This window comes from Geotrypetes seraphini, chromosome 7 (genome assembly GCF_902459505.1).
Source record: "Geotrypetes seraphini chromosome 7, aGeoSer1.1, whole genome shotgun sequence".
In the NCBI taxonomy this organism is placed as follows: Eukaryota; Metazoa; Chordata; class Amphibia; order Gymnophiona; family Dermophiidae; genus Geotrypetes; species Geotrypetes seraphini.
In genome coordinates, this window is record NC_047090.1 from 75,416,896 (window position 1) to 75,437,665 (window position 20,770).

Consider the following 20,770-nt stretch of genomic DNA (forward strand, 5'->3'; position numbering starts at 1 on the left):
CAACCATACATGCTCCATAAATTAATCATTTAATTTAAATGGTCCTTTTTCTTAGATAATTCTGAGCCCTTCTCGGTAGTATACTTAGGTTCTATCTACTGGAGTTTCCGTCAAAGCTCACTCTAGCCCGTCCTAACCATCTCAGCCATCGAAGCCCTCCCGAGTCCATCCTCAACTGAATGTCCATATATGGGACACAAATCGTGCAAGTACTGGCCTTAGTTCCTTCAATATATACTCATTATTTTCTGATTAGAGATCCTCTGTGTCCATCCTACACTTGTTTGAACTCTGTCACAATTTTCTTCTCCACCACTTCCCGGGAGCGCATTCCATGCATCAACCACTCACTCCATAAAGAATAATTTATTCTTACACTTGAGTCTACTACCGCTCAACATCAAATTATGCCCTCTTGATTTTATCATTTTCCTTTCTCTGAAAAAGATTTTGTACTACGTTAATACCTTTCAAGGATTTGAACGTCTGAATCATATCTCCCCTGTCCCTCCTTTCCTCTAGGGCAGTGTATCGCAAACTGTGTGCCTCCAGAGATTCCAATTGTGCCATGGCACACTGATGAGGACGAGAAGCACCAGCCAGCTGATTTGCCTCTCGCTGTGAAAGGCACCTCCTGTAGGGCCAGAGGTTCACATGCCGGTGCTGCATGTCTACCGGCAGCATCTTCCTGCTGCCATCATGTATCTCTCGGGACTCCTGCGTCTTCTCTCTGCACCCCCACCACCACCACCACCACCACCAGCAACGGTAGCTCAGTGTGCTTTAAACTTGGCCACACAGCTGCCACTAGGATTAATTTAGACGCGGTTTCATCAGGCAGCCTCAGGGCCTTTGCTAGGCTGGCCCATTTCAATGATGCAACTTCCTCTTTTGTCAGAGGTGGGCCAGCCTAGCAAAGGGACCAAGGCTGCCTGATGAAACCATGTCTGAATTAATCCTAGCGGCAGCTGTGTGGCCAAATTAAAAATTGAATGTTAAGTTAATGTCAAAGATGGATGCAAGGCAGAAAGTGAAGAAGGAGAGAAAAACAGTCAATGGATAAGAAGGCACTGGAAACATACTTAAAAGCACAGAAAAATAAAGTCACCAAACAACAAAAGTAGGGAAAATGATTTTATTTTCAATATAGTGATAGAAATGTGTCAGTTTTGAGAATTTATATCTGCTGTGTATATTGGGTGCATTTGAAAAATGAATGGAAAAAATTGCATCACCATTAGTAAAGGGGGTGGAATCTGGGAGAAGAGCATGGGTGGGTCTAGGGTGGAGTTTGGGAGGTCTGTGATTGGGGAACTCAGTTGATATTTGTTAGACTTCCCTACTGGCATACCCTACAGACATTTCAGGGCCTGTCTGGAGGGCCTCTGCGAATGCTTGGATGTCAACGTGATGATGTCATGTGCATGATGTCATCACAGTGACGTCTGCGCACTTCCTGGTGCCTCGAGCCGTGGTCACTAACTTTAGTGTGTCTGGTATCTCAACCCTCCCTTCCATCTCTCCCACTCCACACTATGGTCTGGCATCTCTGTCTCTTTCCATCCCCTTCCTCCCATGGTTGCATCTATCTCTCTCCTCTCCATCCCTCCCCTCTCCCCCTGGCCTGGCATCTCTCTCCTCACCTCTCCATTCCTCCCTGTAGTCTGACATCTCTCTCCCCTCACCCATTTCTTTCCTTTTCTTTTTTTCCCAGCTCCTACCACATGATCTGGCATCCCTGTATTTTTCCATCTCTCCCTCCCTTCTTCCTCCCCTCTCCGTGCTCTGGCATCTCTTTCCTCTGCTTTCTTTCCTTCCCAACCCTATCCCATCCCATCCCATACCACCCTACCCCATGCTCTGACATCTCTCTCTGCTTCCCTTCCTTTCCTCCCCCATGGACTGGCATCTCTTTCTCCTCATCCTTTTTCTTTTCTGTCCCAGCCCCCACTCCATGTTCTGGTATCTCTGTCTCCTTCTCTTCCCTGGTGGTCCTTCTTTCTTCCATCCTCCCTGCCTTTCAATTTAGTGGCTTTCTCCTTATCCCTCCCTCTCTCCCTCCCTCCAACTGCGTGCAACATTTCTCGTACCTCTCTCTCTCTCTGCCACTTGTAACATAGTAACATAGTAGATGACGGCAGATAAAGACCCGAATGGTCCATCCAGTCTGCCCAACTTGATTCAATTTAAATTTTTTTTTTTTTCCCTTCTTAGCTATTTCTGGGCAAGAATCCAAAGCTTTACCCGGTGCTGTGCTTGGGTTCTAACTGCCGAAATCTCTGTTAAGACTTACTACAGCCCATCTACACCCTCCCAGCCATTGAAGCCCTCCCTGCCCATCCTCCACCAAACGGCCATACACAGACACAGACCGTGCAAGTCTGCCCAGTAACTGGCCTAGTTCAATATTTAATATTATTTTCTGATTCTAAATCTTCTGTGTTCATCCCACGCTTCTTTGAACTCAGTCACAGTTTTACTGTCCACCACCTCTCTCGGGAGCGCATTCCAGGCATCCACTACCCTCTCCGTAAAGTAGAATTTCCTAACATTGCCCCTGAATCTACCACCCCTCAACCTCAAATTATGTCCTCTGGTTTTTACCATTTTCCTTTCTCTGGAAAAGATTTTGTTCTACGTTAATACCCTTCACGTATTTGAACGTCTGAATCATATCTCCCCTGTCTCTCCTTTCCTCTAGGGTTTACATATTCAGGGCTTCCAGTCTCTCCTCATACGTCTTCTGGCGCAAGCCTCCTATCATTTTCGTCGCCCTCCTCTGGACCGCCTCAAGTCTTCTTACGTCTTTCGCCAGATACGGTCTCCAAAACTGAACACAATACTCCAAGTGGGGCCTCACCAATGACCTGTACAGGGGCATCAACACCTTCTTCCTTCTACTGACTATGCCTCTCTTTATACAGCCCAGCATCCTTCTGGCAGCAGCCACTGCCTTGTCACACTGTTTTTTCGCCTTTAGATCTTCGGACACTATAACCCCAAGGTCCCTCTCCCCGTCCGTGCATATCAGCTTCTCTCCTCCCAGCATTTACGGTTCCTTCCTATTATTAATCCTCAAATGCATTATTCTGCATTTCTTTGCATTGAATTTTAGTGCCAGGAATTAGACCATTCCTCTAACTTTTGCAGATCCTTTTTCATATGTTCCACTCCCTCTTCGGTATCTACTCTGTTACAAATCTTGTTATCATCTGCAAAAAGGCACACTTTTCCTTCTAACCCTTCAGCAATGTCACTCACAAACATATTGAACAGGATTGGCCCCAGCACCGAACCCTGAGGGACTCCACTAGTCACCTTTCCTTCCTTCGAGCGACTTTCATTAACCACCACCCTCTGGCGTCTGTCCGACAGCCAGTTTCTGACCCAGTTCACCACTTTGGGTCCTAACTGAACATACTGTATCTGGCAGCCCTGGAAGCTATCCTTCTACTCCAGCTTCCTGTCTCCAAAGAGGCAGGATGTTGCAGCAGAGGGAAAGATTCTGGGGCCACCAAAGACAGCGTGTTCAGCTCTTTAATGCTGCCAGCTGCCTGAAGCTTACAGACTGCAGTATGGAGAGTGGACTCTGGACTGGAGCACCCCTAATGAGTTGCACCTGGAGCAGACCGCCTCCCTACCCTTAGTATGCTACTTGATATGCTTTCTCAAGCAGCACAGCAGCACACCAGTCCATTAAAGATAAGAGTGGCACCAAAAGATAATGCATGTCTGCGATCACGTGAGGTCCCAAAAATATTAGGGGTACTCAGGCACCCACAGAGCTAGCATCTATGATCTATATTAACTTATAAAAGAATTTCATGTTTTTCTTTCAAAAATAAATGGCTTCCCTTGCTTGGGTTCACCTTTTTTCTGACTTTTTTTTTTTTTTTTGCTCTTCTTTTTCAACTTTTCTCCTTTTTATATTTAATTTTCAGCTAATAACTTGACTGTGCTTCAGGACCATGGAAAGAAGTTTGCAGAGTATCCCTTGCTTAGTGACTAATCAAAGGCTAAGTCACTAATTATGACCTGGCTCATAATGGATGCCGTGGAATCAGAGAAGGGGAAAGATGCCTTGGAAAGCCACCTAGCCTGCTCTCTAGAGGACTCTGCTTTTATAAAACAGATCAAAGACGTTTGTGTGTTTCTTTCTCTCAACTTCATGCTCACTACAGATATCAATTTTGCATGAGAAATGAAGCACTGCTGCTTTCACAGGACCAATCTCCCATCCAACATCAGCAGAGCGAGAACATCTGATGTATGAGAGAACATGAGGAGAAAATATACAGAAAAATAATTCCACTGGACTCCTTTTAAAGGCCAGAAAAATCATTATTCATGTACCTTTCCCGTCCAATATCAGTTTTAACAGTACAAAGCTTAAAATGTTCACTGCATGTGGACAAAGGCAACTTGGGATTATATTAACAGATTTTAGTGGATTCCAAGTGAAAAGCTTTGCCCAAACACAACGAGTATTTAGATTTACAAGGCTGGCCTTTGGAAACTTAGATATAAAATAAAGATCTGGATGATGCATAAGTTCATCCAACTGTTTCTAAACTCCATAAATACCATCAGGTTTATCAGCCATATTTGCCGATATTTCAGATTTGTTATGTTTTAGGAAACAGTTGAAATCACATTTTTTGGTAAATGTTATAGTGGATCAGAATAGTACATTTCTGTACAGTGACTGATTCATCTAATTACACAGGTCAACAACACATCATTTTCATCAGAATTAATGTTGGATGGGTTTTGTAGTATTTTTCATGCTGATTTCAAATCTGTGTTTAGTTTTTCACTAGCACGCCACATTTTTGTGATGAGGCTCATTATATATAATTATAAACATTAATTGGGTGATACATCATGCATTTATAGGATAAATGTACAAGGAGGGTTAACGACAGTTGTCTTTTGGGTTTTTTATGCTACAGACATTATTTACTATGATTAATATCAGTCTTTATCATGCCAAGACATTGTACTAATCATCCAGATAGTTTCTGTTACGTCTGTGGTTCATTCACGACAAAAGCACATCGCCCAATTACCGTAGATCTGAAGAAGGTATACAAATTGTACTTTGGCTGTCCACTGGGTGACCAGAATAAGTCTTGGGCTCCACATATCATCTGTACCAGTTGTTCCAATGGACTTCATGACTGGCTCAATCGACGAAAGGCAGCAATGTCATTTGCAATCCCAATGATATGGAGGGAACCGTGAGACCATATTAAAGACTGCTACTTTTGCCATGTGAACCCATAAGTGGATTCTCAGCTAAAACTAAGCACAAAATTATATATCCTACTCAGGATTCTGCTATTAGGCCTGTTCCTCATGATGACTCACTGCCTGTCTCTGTACTTCCATAAGATGGATTTGCTTCTGTGGAACATGATGAGGAATATGATGATGATGCAGCAGCTGGTCACAATCCAGAATTATCTGATCCTGATGATTTCAATGATGAAGATTTAGAACCAGAAACCTTTACACAAGCTGAGCACAATTATCTTATTCGTGATCTAAATCTTTCAAAAGAAAAAGCAGAACTTCTAGCTTCAAGGCTTAAGCAAAAGCACTTGCTTGCAAAAGATAATAATATAACTCATTACAGAAAAAGGAATCATAACTTAATATTCTTCACTGTAAATGGCCCATTATGCTTTTGTCATGACATCAACGGGCTTTTGATACAGTTTGTCTGAATGGCGTCTTTTCATTGATTCTTCACAGAGAAGCTTGAAGGCAGTGTTACTGCACAATGGAAATTCCAAACCAAGTATAGCAATTGCCCATTCTGCTCATCTAAAGGAGTCTTATGAGAATATGAAGAATTTACTAGAAGCAATCAGTTATTAAACACACCAGTGGAACATCTTTGGTGATCTGAAGGTCATTGGTATGCTAATGGGAATGAAAGGAGGATTCACTAAATACTGCTGTTTCCTGTGCTTGTGGGATAGCAGATCTACAGCTAAGTTCAAGTTCCAAGTTCATTATGATTTTATATACCGCCTATCAAGGTTATCTAAGCGGTTTTTACAATCAGGTACTCAAGCATTTTCCCTCTCTGTCCCGGTAGGCTCACAATCTATCTAACGTACCTGGGGCTAGAAAGGACTGAGTGACTTGCCCAGGGTCACAAGGAGCAGCTGAACATTATGTCAAGCGTGCCTGGCAGCTGAGGGATACAGGGACAAGCAGTGGGAAATTTATGCCATTGGTGGGAACTCAAAATATTTCTTCCACCTCTTCATATCAAGCTGAGGTTGATGAAGAACCTGGTAAAGGCCATGGGTAAAGCAAACTCACCAGGTTTTCAAGATTTTGTTAAGAAATTTCAAAAATCAGCACTGCAAAACTGAAGGAAGGGATATTTATAGGCACACAGATCAAGTATGTTATGCAGGATGAAGATTTTAAGTAATCACTCTCAGCAGCTGAGTTGAAGCTTGGGAGGCATTCAAGTGATTAGTGGAAAACTTTCTGGGCAACCATAAGTCTCCTTCATACAAGAAAATAGTTCAGAATCTCCTTGACTCATATCAGAAACTTGGCTGTCGCATATCATTAAAAATACACTTTTTGCATTCACATCTTGACTATTTTCTGGAAAATCTTGGTATGGTGAGTGACGAGCAAGGAGAATGTTTTCACCAGGACATTCAGTTAATGGAGCTTCGCTACCAAGGTTTCTGGAATGAGAGTATGATGGCCGAATACTGCTGGATATGCCTTGACAATCCAGACATAACTCACAAAAAGAAGAAATATCGGTTGCTAAGTGACAGCCCAATATAATTATGCTATGTTGGGTACTTATTTGACTTTGGACTGAAGATACTGCAATATTTCTTTAAGTTGATGATGCAATTTTTAAAACCCTGTATGCTAAAATGCTATAAACTAACATTAACCCCCCTCTTCTATTAAACTACACTAGCAGTTTTTAGTGCAGAGAGCCGCAGTGAATGGCCCGCGCTGTTCCCGATACTCATAGGAACTCTATGAGCATCGGGAGCAGCGTGGGCCATTCAGCGCAGCTCCCCGCGCTAGAAACTACTAACGCAGTTTAATAGAAGAGGCCCTAAGAGATCTGAAATCAGCATGAAAACTGATTTAGAAAAATGTGCTGTATTGTCAGATGATTCCAAAAAAAGTTTTTTTGTTGCCTTGTGTTATTATGAATGTTTCTATTTTAGCTTACCTAGTTAATAATGCAGGCTAGAAATTTATAAAAATCAATCAATCTGTTCACAAAGCAAAACCATAAGCAGTTTTTATTTTATCAAATACACTAAGGCCTGGATTCTCTATAGGGCGCCGATCACGTGTCAATCACAACAGCACCCTATAGAGAATCGCACTAGTGTGAAAGATAGGTGCCAGAAATGTAAGCCTGAAAATTGATGTGCCAAATTTCAGAAAAAAATAGAGCTTTCTTGATAGTATCACAAGCAGGTAAAAAATCACAATTTAATACAGATGTGTCATCATAAATGAACACCTATACTTCTAGGCCACCACTATGTAAATGAGAATGAATAAGGATACAAACACTAACATAGCATACAATAAAAAGACAATACCTGATGTAGTTGGTGAATCTTGCACTGACAATGTTGAAGCTGAATTTTCAACATTTGTGCTTTCTCCAAATTCTATCTTGTAGATGGAGAGCATATATGATATTCTGTAATCCAGTCGGACACTCAGGATAAACTGAAAGGCAATTTTCAAATTAAGGGTTAAAACAAGATGTTTGTTCATTTTAGACACATAATCATCATTGACTTATTTGAAATATACAATTAAGGGCCTCTTCTATCAAACTGCACTAACAAAAAACCTGCAAAAAAAACCCTTTCATTAAATTTACTTAGGGCCTCTTCTATCAAACTGCGCTAGCAGTTTGTAGGGCGGTGAGCTGTGCTGTTCCCGATGCTCATAGAGTTCCTAAGAGCGTCAGGAGCAGCGCAGGCCATTCAGTGTGGCTCCCTGCGCTAAAAACTGCTAGCACAGTTTGATAGAAGAGGCCCTAAGTAAATTTAATGAAAGGGTTTTTTTTGCAGGTTTTTTTGTTTACCTCTCACTATATAAGAACCACCTTTTTAAAAGTATATAGGCCCACTACCTATCATACAAAATCTTTAATTTGTATAGCTATTAAATTTATCACTGGCCTTATTTGCTCAGTTCTTACAAACTTAAAAGGAAAAAAAAGAAAAAGAAAGAAAGAAAAATAAGCTTTCATTCTCTTTAACTAATTTGGCTAATTATTTCTCTCATATTTCGCAGAATTATTAGCAAAAATTTACAAAACAATTCTTGATAATCCAACAGATATATGGTCATAGTGAACTTCCTCAGTATTTCAGTCCTTCTGCTTTATTTAACACAAGTTCCTATTCTACGGAGAGAGGTCTAGTAGAAAAATGGCTGTCAAGGACCTAAAAAAATGAAAAACAATTATTTTTAAAAAGGACTTTTCAAAAATAAGTCATGTAAAAGCAAAGAAAAGTGATTTAAGTCATTATTATGTTTCACCTGTAGGATCTCAATAATTTTCAACTTTGTGTCCATCACAATGATGTCCTCGCTATCTGTATTGGTTTGTTTGTTGGAATGGAGGTTTGGCTGAATATCAGGTACAGACAAAGGAAGGATAGATCCTCTGCTAAGGACCATTTGGGTCATCATTTCTCCTACTCCATGAATGGTCCTCATAACATTATTTCCTAGTAAGAAAACACAAAGCTCTTCAAGTAATAGATATATTAAGTCAAACACAATACTAAAGGGCATATTTAATAAGCTGAGTTAGATGTGTAATGTAGGTTTTTACACACAGGGGGAGCATTTTCAAAAGGATGTCAAAGTCTAACTTTGGCTGTTTTGAGAGAAATATTCAAAAATCAAGTGGAGAAAATGTCCATTTTCAAACCTGCAAGACATCATCTTTTTTTTTTTTTTTTTTTTTCCAAAAATGGCCCACCTAGATGTTTTTCCAGCTAGACTTCTAATTTTTTTTTTTTTTTTTTAATGGCCAACCTAGATGATGTTTTGTTCAGTTAGACATCTAATTTTTTTTTGCCATTATAAAAAAAATGAGGCAAAATTAAAAATGTCCAAAGCAAACCATTTGCAAGTAAGAAGGACCACCAGCACTTTTAATGGACTGGCCACACAGACATGCCAGCAGAACAGTGGGGCATCCTTCCTTAATGTGAACTTCACATTAAGAGTGCCAAATACACATCTCACCATAACCCCTGTACATTATGGTGAGCCCTCCAAAACTCCCCCAAAGCCTATTGTACCTCTACCATCCTAATAGCTCCAGGTGTCATCTATTGTATATGGCAGTACAGTGGTTTTTTGGTGGGCTCACAGTTTCTATAAGTATACTAATTTGGGTGGCATATGGGCCTGGGTCTTCTTCTCTGCAATCCACTGCACTGCCCATCAAGCTATTCCCAAGACCAGAACTGGCCATAGTATCTGCAGCTGTCATAGAGATAGATATGTACTCTTTCATGTAGATATTTAGGAAGTGAAAGGGGGGTCAATGACCACTGGGGTCAATGACCCTTCCATGGTCATCTGGTCAATTTGGGTATCTTTTTGGCTCTTATTCATTTTAAAAACAGGCCTAGCCCAAAACATCCAACTTGTGCCCTGCATATTGTGAAAATGTTTGATTATCGCTGCAAAATGTGCAGGTCCTAAACCCACTTAGTGAAAACACTTGAACCTACCTCTAAAATGCCCCCTTAAGATTTAGACGCACTGGAGACAAAATGACCAGAAAGACATCTAGAAAATCAGTTTTGAAAATGCCAACTTGGACATTTTGACTAGTAAGACGTCCAAGTGTTGGGATGTCTATCTTTTTTTGAAAATGAGCCCCATTATTTTTACTAAAATACTTTTAGGTGTTTGATGAAGGTTTTAACACAGATTACTTTTATTATATTGCACCAAGATTTTGCACTTACTGAGTTTTAACTGCAAATACTGGGGGCTTGGCCAGATTGCTTTTGCAATTTCCACCTTGGCACCAGCTTTCTGGAATAATCTCCTGCTTGAAATCAGAGCTGGATTGTCTCGACTTAAACTGAAATCCTCATTAAAAGCACATTACTTCCAAAAGGTATTCAATCTACCACCTACCTAGCTACCTACCATCCTGCTTATGAGCCTGGTGATGCAACACTTATTAAATCTGTAATTTTAAATAAGTCTATTATTGCTTTTGTAGAATGAATATGTTACATGTATGAACATGACCTTTCCTATATTACATTGGAGTTCTTTCCATTTATTTTAATTTTTTTTATTGTAAACCGCTTTGACCTTTTATTAGCTATAGCAGTATAGAAATTCTCAAATAAACAAACATAAACATAAAAGCTCTTTACCATAACAACATAAGAGTTGCCATATTGGGACAGACCAAATGTCCATCAAGTATCTTGTTTCCAACAGTGATCTATATAGATACCATCCAGTCAAAATAATGCTCAGCATTTAGGAAGTTGGTTGGGCTGAGAACTTTTAAGCACCCCTCGTACTTCTAGAGCACTATTATTTATGCTTTTACTTGATCATCATTCAGCAATGTATTATATCTATTCAACTAGTCTTATAGCCCGTTACATTAACGGGTGCTAGAATATATGTGTGTGTGTCTGTCTTTATTTCTTTCTCTCTCTCTCTCCTTAGCCACTTTCTGTATTTCTGTCTTTCTTTTTCCTTGGCTATCCACCCATTCTCCCTTCCTTTTACCTTCCATTTGTCCACCACCACCCCTTCGCTGCTCCCCTTATCCAGCAGGAGCCCTTCTCCCTTTTTTTAATCTCCCCCCTGTCCAGCAGTAGGCCTCCCTTCCTTTTTCTCCCCCCCTCCCCCGTCTCTTCCCCTGTCCAGGAGCACCCCTTACCTCGCGTGTGCCCTCTGCTGACAGCCGCCGACAGCTGCCACGGCCTCCCTTCCTTTTTCTCCCCCCCCACCATCTCTTCCCCCTGTCCAGCAGCACCCCTTACCTCGCGTGTGCCCTCTGCTGACAGCCGCCGACAGCTGCCATGGCCTCCCTTCCTTTTTCTCCCCCCCACCGTCTCTTCCCCTGTCCAGCAGCACCCCTTACCTTGCGTGTGCCCTTCGCCGACAGCCACCGAGGCCTGCAGATGCAAAGAGCCGCCACGGCCGACAGCCTCCGCGCCGCCTGAAGCTGACAAAACCCTAAGCCACGCATGCGCACTCCTACCTGCGGGGACCTACAGCACATGGAAACGGGAGCACGCAGGTAAGAGTGTGCATGCGCAGCTTAGGGTTTTATTAGATTAGATACCTGTACAATAAAAAGAAATACTGTATACCTAATTTTAGCCCACCCTGTATATGACAGCTGGCACTTTTAATGTTTCTATCTGGTTGGGTAATGTTTGTATCACAATAACTGTTCCATGTTGTTGTTTCATTATCTATTTTAGAAAATTCTTAATATAAAGATTTAAACATAAAGGGGTATATCGTATATATGGCACCTAAAAAATCAGAACCAAAAAAAAAAAAAGTCGAGTGATATTCTACTGACTGCCCTTAGGTGCAGTTTATAGATCAGCGCTTACACTCGGGACCGGCGCCTAACTTTAGGCATGTCCATGTGTACCAACTAAAACATGGTGCAAATCCTCACACCTAACTTAAGCGCAGATGCCCCTTATTCACTAACTACTTGCTTAAATTTGAGGAATGCCTCTGATCTGCCCTTGACCTCCCCTTTCCGGCACCGTGCAGAAATTTTATATGCAGATTCAGCGTTTAAATTTACATACATAAGTTTAAATTAAATATAATTAACGCTAATAATTGCTTGTTATAAACCCAATTATCCGCACTAATTGGCTTCTTATTAAATAGCATGCATAAATTGGACACGTGCCCAAATTTGCACTCACACAACTCAAAGTTCCATATATATAATTAGAAAGGAAATGGATTAACATATCTGGCAATGCTGTGCATATTATTTTACCTCCATCATGAAATTTGCTTATTCTTTCAATATATGCTGAAATTGGACTCTGAACAATATCCAGGATAGCCAGTAGTGTTCTGGTCAATCTAAGTAGCTCAGTAAAGCTATAAAATCCAAAGTAAATGAGATTGCGAGCCAAATGCACAACCTAGAAACAGAAAAAAAAATGAAGACATATGGCCTTACCTCCAGGTTACAATCTCAAAGCACAGATTTATTCTTCATTTTAAACTTAAGCTTAAAAATATTATATTACAAAATGTCCAGATTCTAAGGTATCAGAAGTGCAAATGAAGAATATGATTACATTACATTAATCAACATTTGCATCCCACATTAGCCGTGGCTTATAATACAATTTATAAATAATACTAATCAACGATATAGTCTAACTATACTTATCTTTTGTTATCTTTTGTTTTGTAATCTTAGCCAATTCTTCCTCTTTCTATTCTCACTCCTATAGCAGGAAAACACAACAGTAATTAGTACTTTTAGCTGCTGATACCTCCCTTGTTGCTAAAAGCACTACTGCGGTAAGGAATGGAGAAAGGGAGAAGAGCAACTGTGCCTGGTTGCAGAGAGTGAGGCACTATTCGAGCTTTTCTTTCTCTCTCCTTTTCTTTTCTCTCTTCTCAACACAAACACAGGTGTCTTCCTCTCTCCCCTTTCCATATCTCATTCTATCATACCCTCTTCTTTCTCATTTCTTCTTCCACTCTGATGCCTCTCTTGCTCTATGTGCCACCTCCCCAATAGGGTTAACAACTTTTTGACAAAGGAAAACTCAACACTTGCCCCTCCATGTATCTCCTTTGCCCTACCCCAGTGTCCCACCCCAAGTCCCTTGACAGACTTACTGTTGCACCCTCTCCCCACTCCGCCCCTCTATAACCAACTGTCTGCACTAGGATTACTCTCAGAAGAAAAAACTGCCATATGCACACACAAATTTTGTATAATAGAAAAAGGATAATTTTTTTATGATTATGTAATTCAGATAAACTGAGCACCACACAGCAAGTATATTTTCTAAACTTTTTATTGATTTACAGTATAAAACATGTACCACAGAAGAACACACTGCTTGGGCTCAACATAGAAAGTACAAGGTAAGCAAAATTACTCACCTGTAACAGGTGTTATCCGAGAACAGCAGGCAGATATTCTGTGGGTGACATCATCCACAGAACATGGCATGGACAATCAAAAAAGTGTACTGTTATTTTTCAATCTTTTAGGACCACACTTACCGCACATGTTCTAGTGCCTTCCCACCCAACATCGGCTTGCAGGACTTGTAGTTCAGTAAGACAGTTAAGAAGCCAACTAGGGGAGGTGGGAGGGTTGTGAGAATATCTGCCTGCTGTCCTCGGATAACAGCTGGTAGAGGTGAGTAACTTTGCTTTATCAGAGGATAAGCAAGCTACAAATTTTCACATGTAGGACACCCAAGCTGCTAGGATCATGCCTCTGAGAATAGGGTTATTGACAACTACTATGAGCCTGGCAAAACTGAAACTAAGTTGTCATTTTAGTAGAGAATAAATTTTGTAGAACTGCTTGGCCAAACCGACTATCCCATCTGGAATGATTCTCCAGACAGTAATAGGATGTGACGGTATGAATTGAGGACCAAGTGGCTGCTTTTCATAAAGGAGTGAAACATAGATGGGCTACAAAAGTTGTCATTGCTTAAACTTTAAGAGCAGAGGCATAACCCTCAGGCATCTCCTAGCTCAAGCATAGGTAAAGGAGATACAGTCCACCAGCCGTGTGGAGATGGTTCTCTTGGTGACAGGAGCTCCAAGTCTGTTAGGACTGAATGAAAGAAATAGTTGAGTGGTATATCTGTGAAGTTTAGTGTGATCCTAGTAAGCAAGAATATGTTTACATTCCAATGTGTAGAATGCTGCTTCACCAGGGTGAGAATGTTGTCTTAGAAAGAAGACAAGCATAACTATAGATTGGTTCGGCTGGAACTCCGAGACGACCTTCGAAAGGAACTTCAGATGTGTATGAAAAACCACCCTAAAAACAGGGAGGAATGGAGGGAAGTATAGTACAAAAATTAAAAAATATCACTCCAAAACAAAAGCACCACACAAGCCAAAAAAGCTAGCTTATTACTTATTACTTAAGCAAAAGAAAAGCCTCAGACAAATGGAGAGGTGTACCCAAACTCTTCCACCAAATCATCATAGGCAAAAAACTTTCACACAAGTTTAAAGTTAGCAGGTGGGAGTAAAAAATAGCCGAGAATGATTAATGGTAAAAACCACTGAACACAAACAGGTCAGGCCGACGATCGTTTCGTGACCGGTAACAACTTCTTCAGGGCCTTAGTGCCAAATCCAGGCTATCAGTACGCAGACCCTAACTGTTGCTTTCAACCAGCACTTGTCCACGTTACATTTCATTTGCCATGTCACGGCCCATTTCACGAGCGTGTTTATGTCCTGTTACAGGTCTTCGCAATCCTCCTGCATCTTCACTATGCTGAATAACTTCGTATCATCTGCAAATTTAATCACTTCGCTCGTCGTTCCAATTTCCAGGTCGTTTATAAATATGTTGAAGAGCACAAGCCCAAGCACCAAATCCTTCGGCACTCCACTGGTGACGCTTTTCCAGTCCGAGTATTGTCCATTTACCTCCACTCTTTGTTTTCTATCTGCCAACCAGTTTTTGATCCACGTGTGGTATTTCACCCTCAATCCCATGGCTCGTAATTTTTTGAAGTAGTCGTTCATGCGGGACCTTGTCAAACGCCTTCTGAAAATCCAGATATACCATGTCGACCAGGTCACCTTTGGCTATCTGCCTGTTAACTCCCTCGAAACAGTGCAGCAATTTCGTCAAGCATGATCTTCCTTTGCTGGCTGGTTCTCATCAGATTGTGTCCATCAAGGTGGTCAACGATGCGATCCTTTATCAGCACCTCTACCATCTTTCCCAGTACCGAGGTCAGACTCACAGGCCTGTAGTTTCCCGGATCTCCCCTGAACCTTTCTTGAAGATTGGCGTAACATTTGCCACTCTCCAGTCTTCCGGAATCCTTCCTGATCCAATCGACAGATTGGTTATTAGTTCTTCTTGGCAAAGTGGGCGAGACCCTGAGCCCTCTTGTTTGTTCACATACAACATGGTGACTTAGTTGTCTGTTTGAATGAGGACTACTTGACTGAGGAGGCAATCCTGATATATGCAGAGAACATTGCAGATTGCTTGCAGTTCCAAGAGATTGATGGGAGAGATTTTTCAAGAGGAAATCATCTGCCTTGGGTATGAAGACCATTGATGTGGGCTCCCCATCTGAGCATGGATGCATCCGTTGTGAGTATTTTCTGATGTAGTGGAGTCTGGAAAGATTGGTCAATAACATCCATCACTGGAGAGCTTGATGAAGTTCTGAGTTCACTTGTATCAGTTGGGAAAGGGATCTGGGGGCTTGCCTTGGATCAGTAGCATGGAATATTGCTACTCCTTAGGTTTTGGATAGGTACTAGTGACCTGGACTGACCACCATGAAAACAGGCTACTGGGCTTGATGGACCATTGGTCTGACCCAGTACCGCTATTCTTATGTTCTTATGTGTCCACTGCGATTCTCTGAGATGCAGACAGGCAAAAGGAGTTACATGAATCCTGGATTCCATGTGACCCAGTAGACGAAATATTTGCCTTGCAGTAACATGTTGAAGAAAGGAGACTTTCTCACAAATTTGAAAAGATTGTTGGGTCTCTGTTGTGGTTGAAAAGCTCAAGCTTGTATTGTGTTCAGGAGAGCTCCTATGAATTCAAAGGTTTGAGTTGGTTGAAGATGCAATTTCTGGTAGCTGACTGTAAATCCTAAAAATTCCATTAGATAAACAATGACATTGATGGCCTGGTGGGCTTGATGCAATGAGGAGGCCTTGATTATCCATCATCTAGATAAAGTAAATATGAAAGCCACATGAGTGGAGGAATGCAATCACCACCACCAATCATTTTGTGAACACTCTCAGTGCTTATGCCAGACCAAATGGTAGTACTTTGTATTGGAAGTAGCGTATCCCCACTCAAAAACGTAGATATTTACTGTGGGCAGGTAAGATGGAAATATGGGTATAAGCTTTCTTGAGATCTAGAAAGCAGAGCCAGTCATTCCTTTCCAACAGTGGCAATAGGATTCCCAGAAAGACCATGCAAAACTTCTCTTTTACTAAGTTTTTTGTTTGTTTTTTTTGCGAGAACGGAGACCTGAAGTCTTTTTCGGTATCAGAAAATACTTGGAGATGAAGGAGAACTTGTTCTATTGCACTGAGCTGGAGGAGGGCTCAGAGCTCTTGGTGAAGAAGGGTCTTCTGGAGGGAGTTGAAAAGAGACTCTTTTGGAGGATGGTTCAGAGGTTTTCACAATAAGCAAAGGGCATAACCCTGACAACAGAGTGGTCTATTATTAGAGTCCAATGATGGTAAAAATGGTGAAGTCTGCCTCCTATGGGAAGAGTTTGAAGTAGAGAAACAGATACATTGGAAATGCTCTCTATAAGTTGACATATTTGCTAGGTAATTGGAATAGAGGGGGGTTGGGTTTACCAGATATGCGGATTTATAATTATGCATGTTTACTTCGTCATTTGGGTGATTGGGTAAATGTGACAAGCATTTATACTCCACTTCAGATGGAACAGGAGTTTTTAGCGTTACTACATAGTGCGCGAAATGCGTTACCATCTTATATTCGTTCAAGTGTTGTATTTAATACTTTACAGACGGTATGGTGTTGGTTTGTGCAATTATTGGGAGGAAATCCAATGGTTACTGATCTCTTGCCTTTGCAGGGTAATCTGATTTCTCTTCCGGGTAGAGACTCTAGGAAGTATAGATTATGGGGTGCAAGAGGAATTTTAAGATTGGAACACATACTGGGAAATGAGGGGGAACTACTGACTCGTACTGAATTGTTGGCTAAGGTGGGAGAAACTTGGGGAGCGCAATTTGCATGTATACAAGTGGAACGTTATGCAAGATCCCTTGACAGAGTGCAGTTGAGTATGCATTTGGGTGTTAGATTGAGAGAGTTCTTTGCTCAAGAGGAGGGGATGTCTCTTTTGGTGTCTTAAATGGAAGAAAGAATTACAGCTTAATTTGAGACATTGGGATGTTGTCCGTACTTTAAGAGTGACACCTGGGGTAACATCATGCTCATGGTTAAGAGAAACATATTATAGGGTTACATTACGTGCCTATTACACATGAACACAATTGTTTTATAGTGGAGGTCTTCTTACTCCTTTGTGTCATAAATGTGGGAGGGAAAGTCATACATTAGGTCACGCATTTTGGTTTTGCCCCATAATTCAGCACTTTTGGAAGCGAATAATAAATTATATGTCAAAAATAATTGGAAGATCATTGCACTGTTCTCCTTTCTTTATTTTGGAATGCCAGAAGCTCTTGTCCATTTACCTAAAGGAAATAAGGCGTTGTGTAGGAAAATGAGTCTCTTAGCTAGAAAATGTATATTACAATATTGGACGATCCCTGATCCTCCAAGGTTTTGGAATTGGCGGAACCAATTACATCAGTTGGCCATTTGGGAAGCTAGAGATGCTGGAATTATAAGAAAGCGAAAGATATTTATACAAATTTGGGATTCATATTTGCAAGATTTGCATCCTAAGGGCCATAGTGCGATTTTAAGTTGGATCTCTTAATTGGGCTTTTTATTTAGTTAAATGAAGAGAGTATCATTGGGTAGAGAGTACTATTAGGTGGGAAGGGGTGGGTGTGGAGAGGGACGGTAAAGGTTCAAACTCATATGGATAAGTGGGGGGTTTATTGATATTGGAATTTGTCTTTTATTATATGTATTAATAATTGATGCATTATTGATGTCTTTTGATGTTGTATTATTGTATTTGATGATATTTGTATCAATAAAATTGTTTGAATCTAAGGGAGTCAAAAAGTTTTCTGTTGTTTGGATTGAGGTCGAGACTGAGTTTTTTGTCATCTCTGCTGTCTGCGACACCTTTGATTTGGTGTTCAGGAGGAACTGAAGGTTGATTGTACCTATGCTTGAAGTAGTAAGAGGAACGTTTGGTGATACTGGGATACCTTCTGGTTGTTTGTGATTTTGAAGATTTAAAGTTGTCATGCAAGCAGCATGTGTCTTTATTTTTTGTGTTGCTTCCTCAATACAGTCTCAAAAAAGATCATATCCTATGCATGGAACATTGGAAAATCAGTCTTGGGCATAGGTGTCTTAAGTTGGAAATGCCTGTCTCCGCATCACAATGGACACTACTGAAGTACTATGTATTTTCTGGTTTCAAGAAGATCATTGGTCAGATGTTGATAAGATTTAAGATTTCTATACAACACAAAGAGCAGAGATTAGGAGCGGTTTCAAGCCTAGATTCCCAGTAGGGATAGAATGGAGAGCTTTTGCTAGATGGAAGAGTTGGGGATTGATTACCTTTTGGGATATATTACAGGGTGGTAGGATTCCCACATTTGAGGACTTTTTTGCTTATATGCAGTTGAGACATTTTATGCTGTCTCTGGAATGGGGGGGATACCTTCCCCTGTTGGGATGGAAGATTTAGAAAATCTATGGCTCTCCTGGGGAAGGTACCGAGGCCCATTATCAGTTATATACTGCTATTTGAGAGGACAAGAGTTGATTAAATATCCCTATATGTGGAGCTGGGAAAAGGGCTTGGCCTGTACTTTTACTAAGGAGGAGTGGGCTCAGATGTGTTTGGAGGTTCATAAGGCTTCTACTTGTATATTAATACAGGAAAATGCTTATAAAGTGTTAACATGTTGATAATTTACCCCAGAACAGTTGAAAACTATGGGGCTCATAATCAAAACAAACACATCTAAAAACCTGTCCAAGTTGGCACTTGGACAATCTAAAAGTCGTCCTGAGTTAGAAGATACAAAAGTAGGCATAAGTGGCAGCCTTTTTATGAACTTCACAGCAGTGCCCCACTGCTCTGTTGCCAAGTCTGGGTGGTCAGTCCATCACAATGATGGCCGCTCCCACATCTAAATGGTCTTGTTTTGGGTGTTTAGGACTTAGACAAATTTTTGGTCGAAAATGTGGTATAAATATAGACGTACTGGTGGTCTGAACAATCAATGGCCTGGATGTTCAGATAAGATGATTTTTGGTTTAAAAAACTATTCTAGATGTATTTTTCGAGAATGGACATTTTACCACTGCTGACTTTGGGCGTCTAGCACCAAACGTCCAAATCGAACTTATACGTTTCTTTTTATTATGCCCCTCCACGTATCCCAAAATTTCAAATGTCTGTCGAAGATGTGTTTCTGCAAAAGGAACTTTTATACATATTTAGTGGGAGTGTCTTGAACTACAGTTAGTTTGGTTGCTGATAGTAGCTGAATTCACAACAATGACTCAGACTCCTAACAACTATTGCCCTAAAGTTGTTTGCTGGGGGTCCATAATATATAAGCTTTTCCATGGCAAACTAAACTGGTGCACATGAATTTAGAAGCTGCCAAATGTCTTATTGCACAACATTGGAAAAGTAGATTGGTGCCTACCCTATATGATGGAGCAACTGGCTGCAACATGGCATGACTATTATGACCAACAGCAGTGGACCTTGAACAAGATCTTCACTTTTCTTTAAAATCTCTTGAGCTATACTAGTGAGGGAGGACAGGCGGGGGGGTACCTTGAAAAACACACTGGGTGCTCATCCAAACAGGGGGTTTGTTTGTGCTGGGGAGGGGGGTAAATGAGCAGACAAGGTTGTTCAAGAATTATTTGGGGATTATTCAGCAACTTCCTGGTTTTAAGCAACCTCTTCTGCATACGAGGACTGAGGGTGCATGCAATATCTTGATGGTCAAGATCTAGGCACCGAACACATCAATTATGTAGGTCTGTATCTGAAATGGTCCTTTGGCATTGAGAGCACCGCTTGAAGCAACTAAGAAGACATCTATGGAAAAATTACCGATGCAGTCAAACGGCTCTTTGGTCTGTGGAGGTCCTTTAAATGGAATACCAAAAAATGTTGTCACTCTCAGTCTGAGAACAGGAGCTTCATGATTTTCAATTCAAATCAATTCACTGATTCATTTCAGTTCAATCAATTCAAATCGATTCGATCTGGTAAAAAATAGGCCTCACCAATTCAGTGTTGGCCCAGAGTCATCATGGTCCAGGAACTTCTTCACAGTGGCAGCCTTCACGCTGCTCTTGTCGGTGTCGGGCCTTCCTCTCTGCTGGGTCCTGCCTTCAGGGAAACAGGAAGTAGGTGGGACCTGGTAGAGAGGAAGGCCCGATGCAGGCAAAAACAGTGTGTTGTGAAGGTTACGCTGCCGACAATGTTTGTGTGTTTAGGAGGGGTGACAAAGAAGGACAGCAAGTAAGGGAGGGGAGGGGGAAGGGAATAGGAGGCGTTACCAAACCTCATGGAGGAGGATGCCGAATCTCGAGGGTAGGAGGAAGGAGATGGTCTTCCCTGCCTATAGGGCAGGCAGGGAAGGAGATGGCCTGAAGGCTAGAGATTAGATAAGGCAGTGGGGAAGAGTGGGAGAGGCTAAAGTCACAGAGGGAGGAAAAGAGAGGGAGATGCTGGGACAGGGGATCTGGAAGAGCAGAGGGAAAAGAAAGAGAAAATTAAGGAGAGAAGAGTGGGAAAGGTGCTAAATCCACAATGGAGAGAAA

General features: G+C 41.2%; 1 protein-coding gene across 5 annotated transcripts in view; it reads right to left on the reverse strand.

Annotated features, from left to right (window-relative positions):
- Positions 1-20,770, reverse strand: part of ITPR2 (inositol 1,4,5-trisphosphate receptor type 2) — a 665,265-nt gene that overhangs the window by 392,575 nt on the left and 251,920 nt on the right. For all 5 annotated transcript variants that reach the window (XM_033951965.1, XM_033951964.1, XM_033951968.1 and 2 more), the window contains 3 exons: positions 12,062-12,212; positions 8,572-8,762; positions 7,614-7,746 (listed from right to left, as the gene is read on the reverse strand). In XM_033951965.1, the coding sequence (XP_033807856.1) occupies positions 7,614-7,746; positions 8,572-8,762; positions 12,062-12,212 (475 nt within the window). The remainder of the gene's footprint in view (positions 1-7,613; positions 7,747-8,571; positions 8,763-12,061; positions 12,213-20,770) is intronic.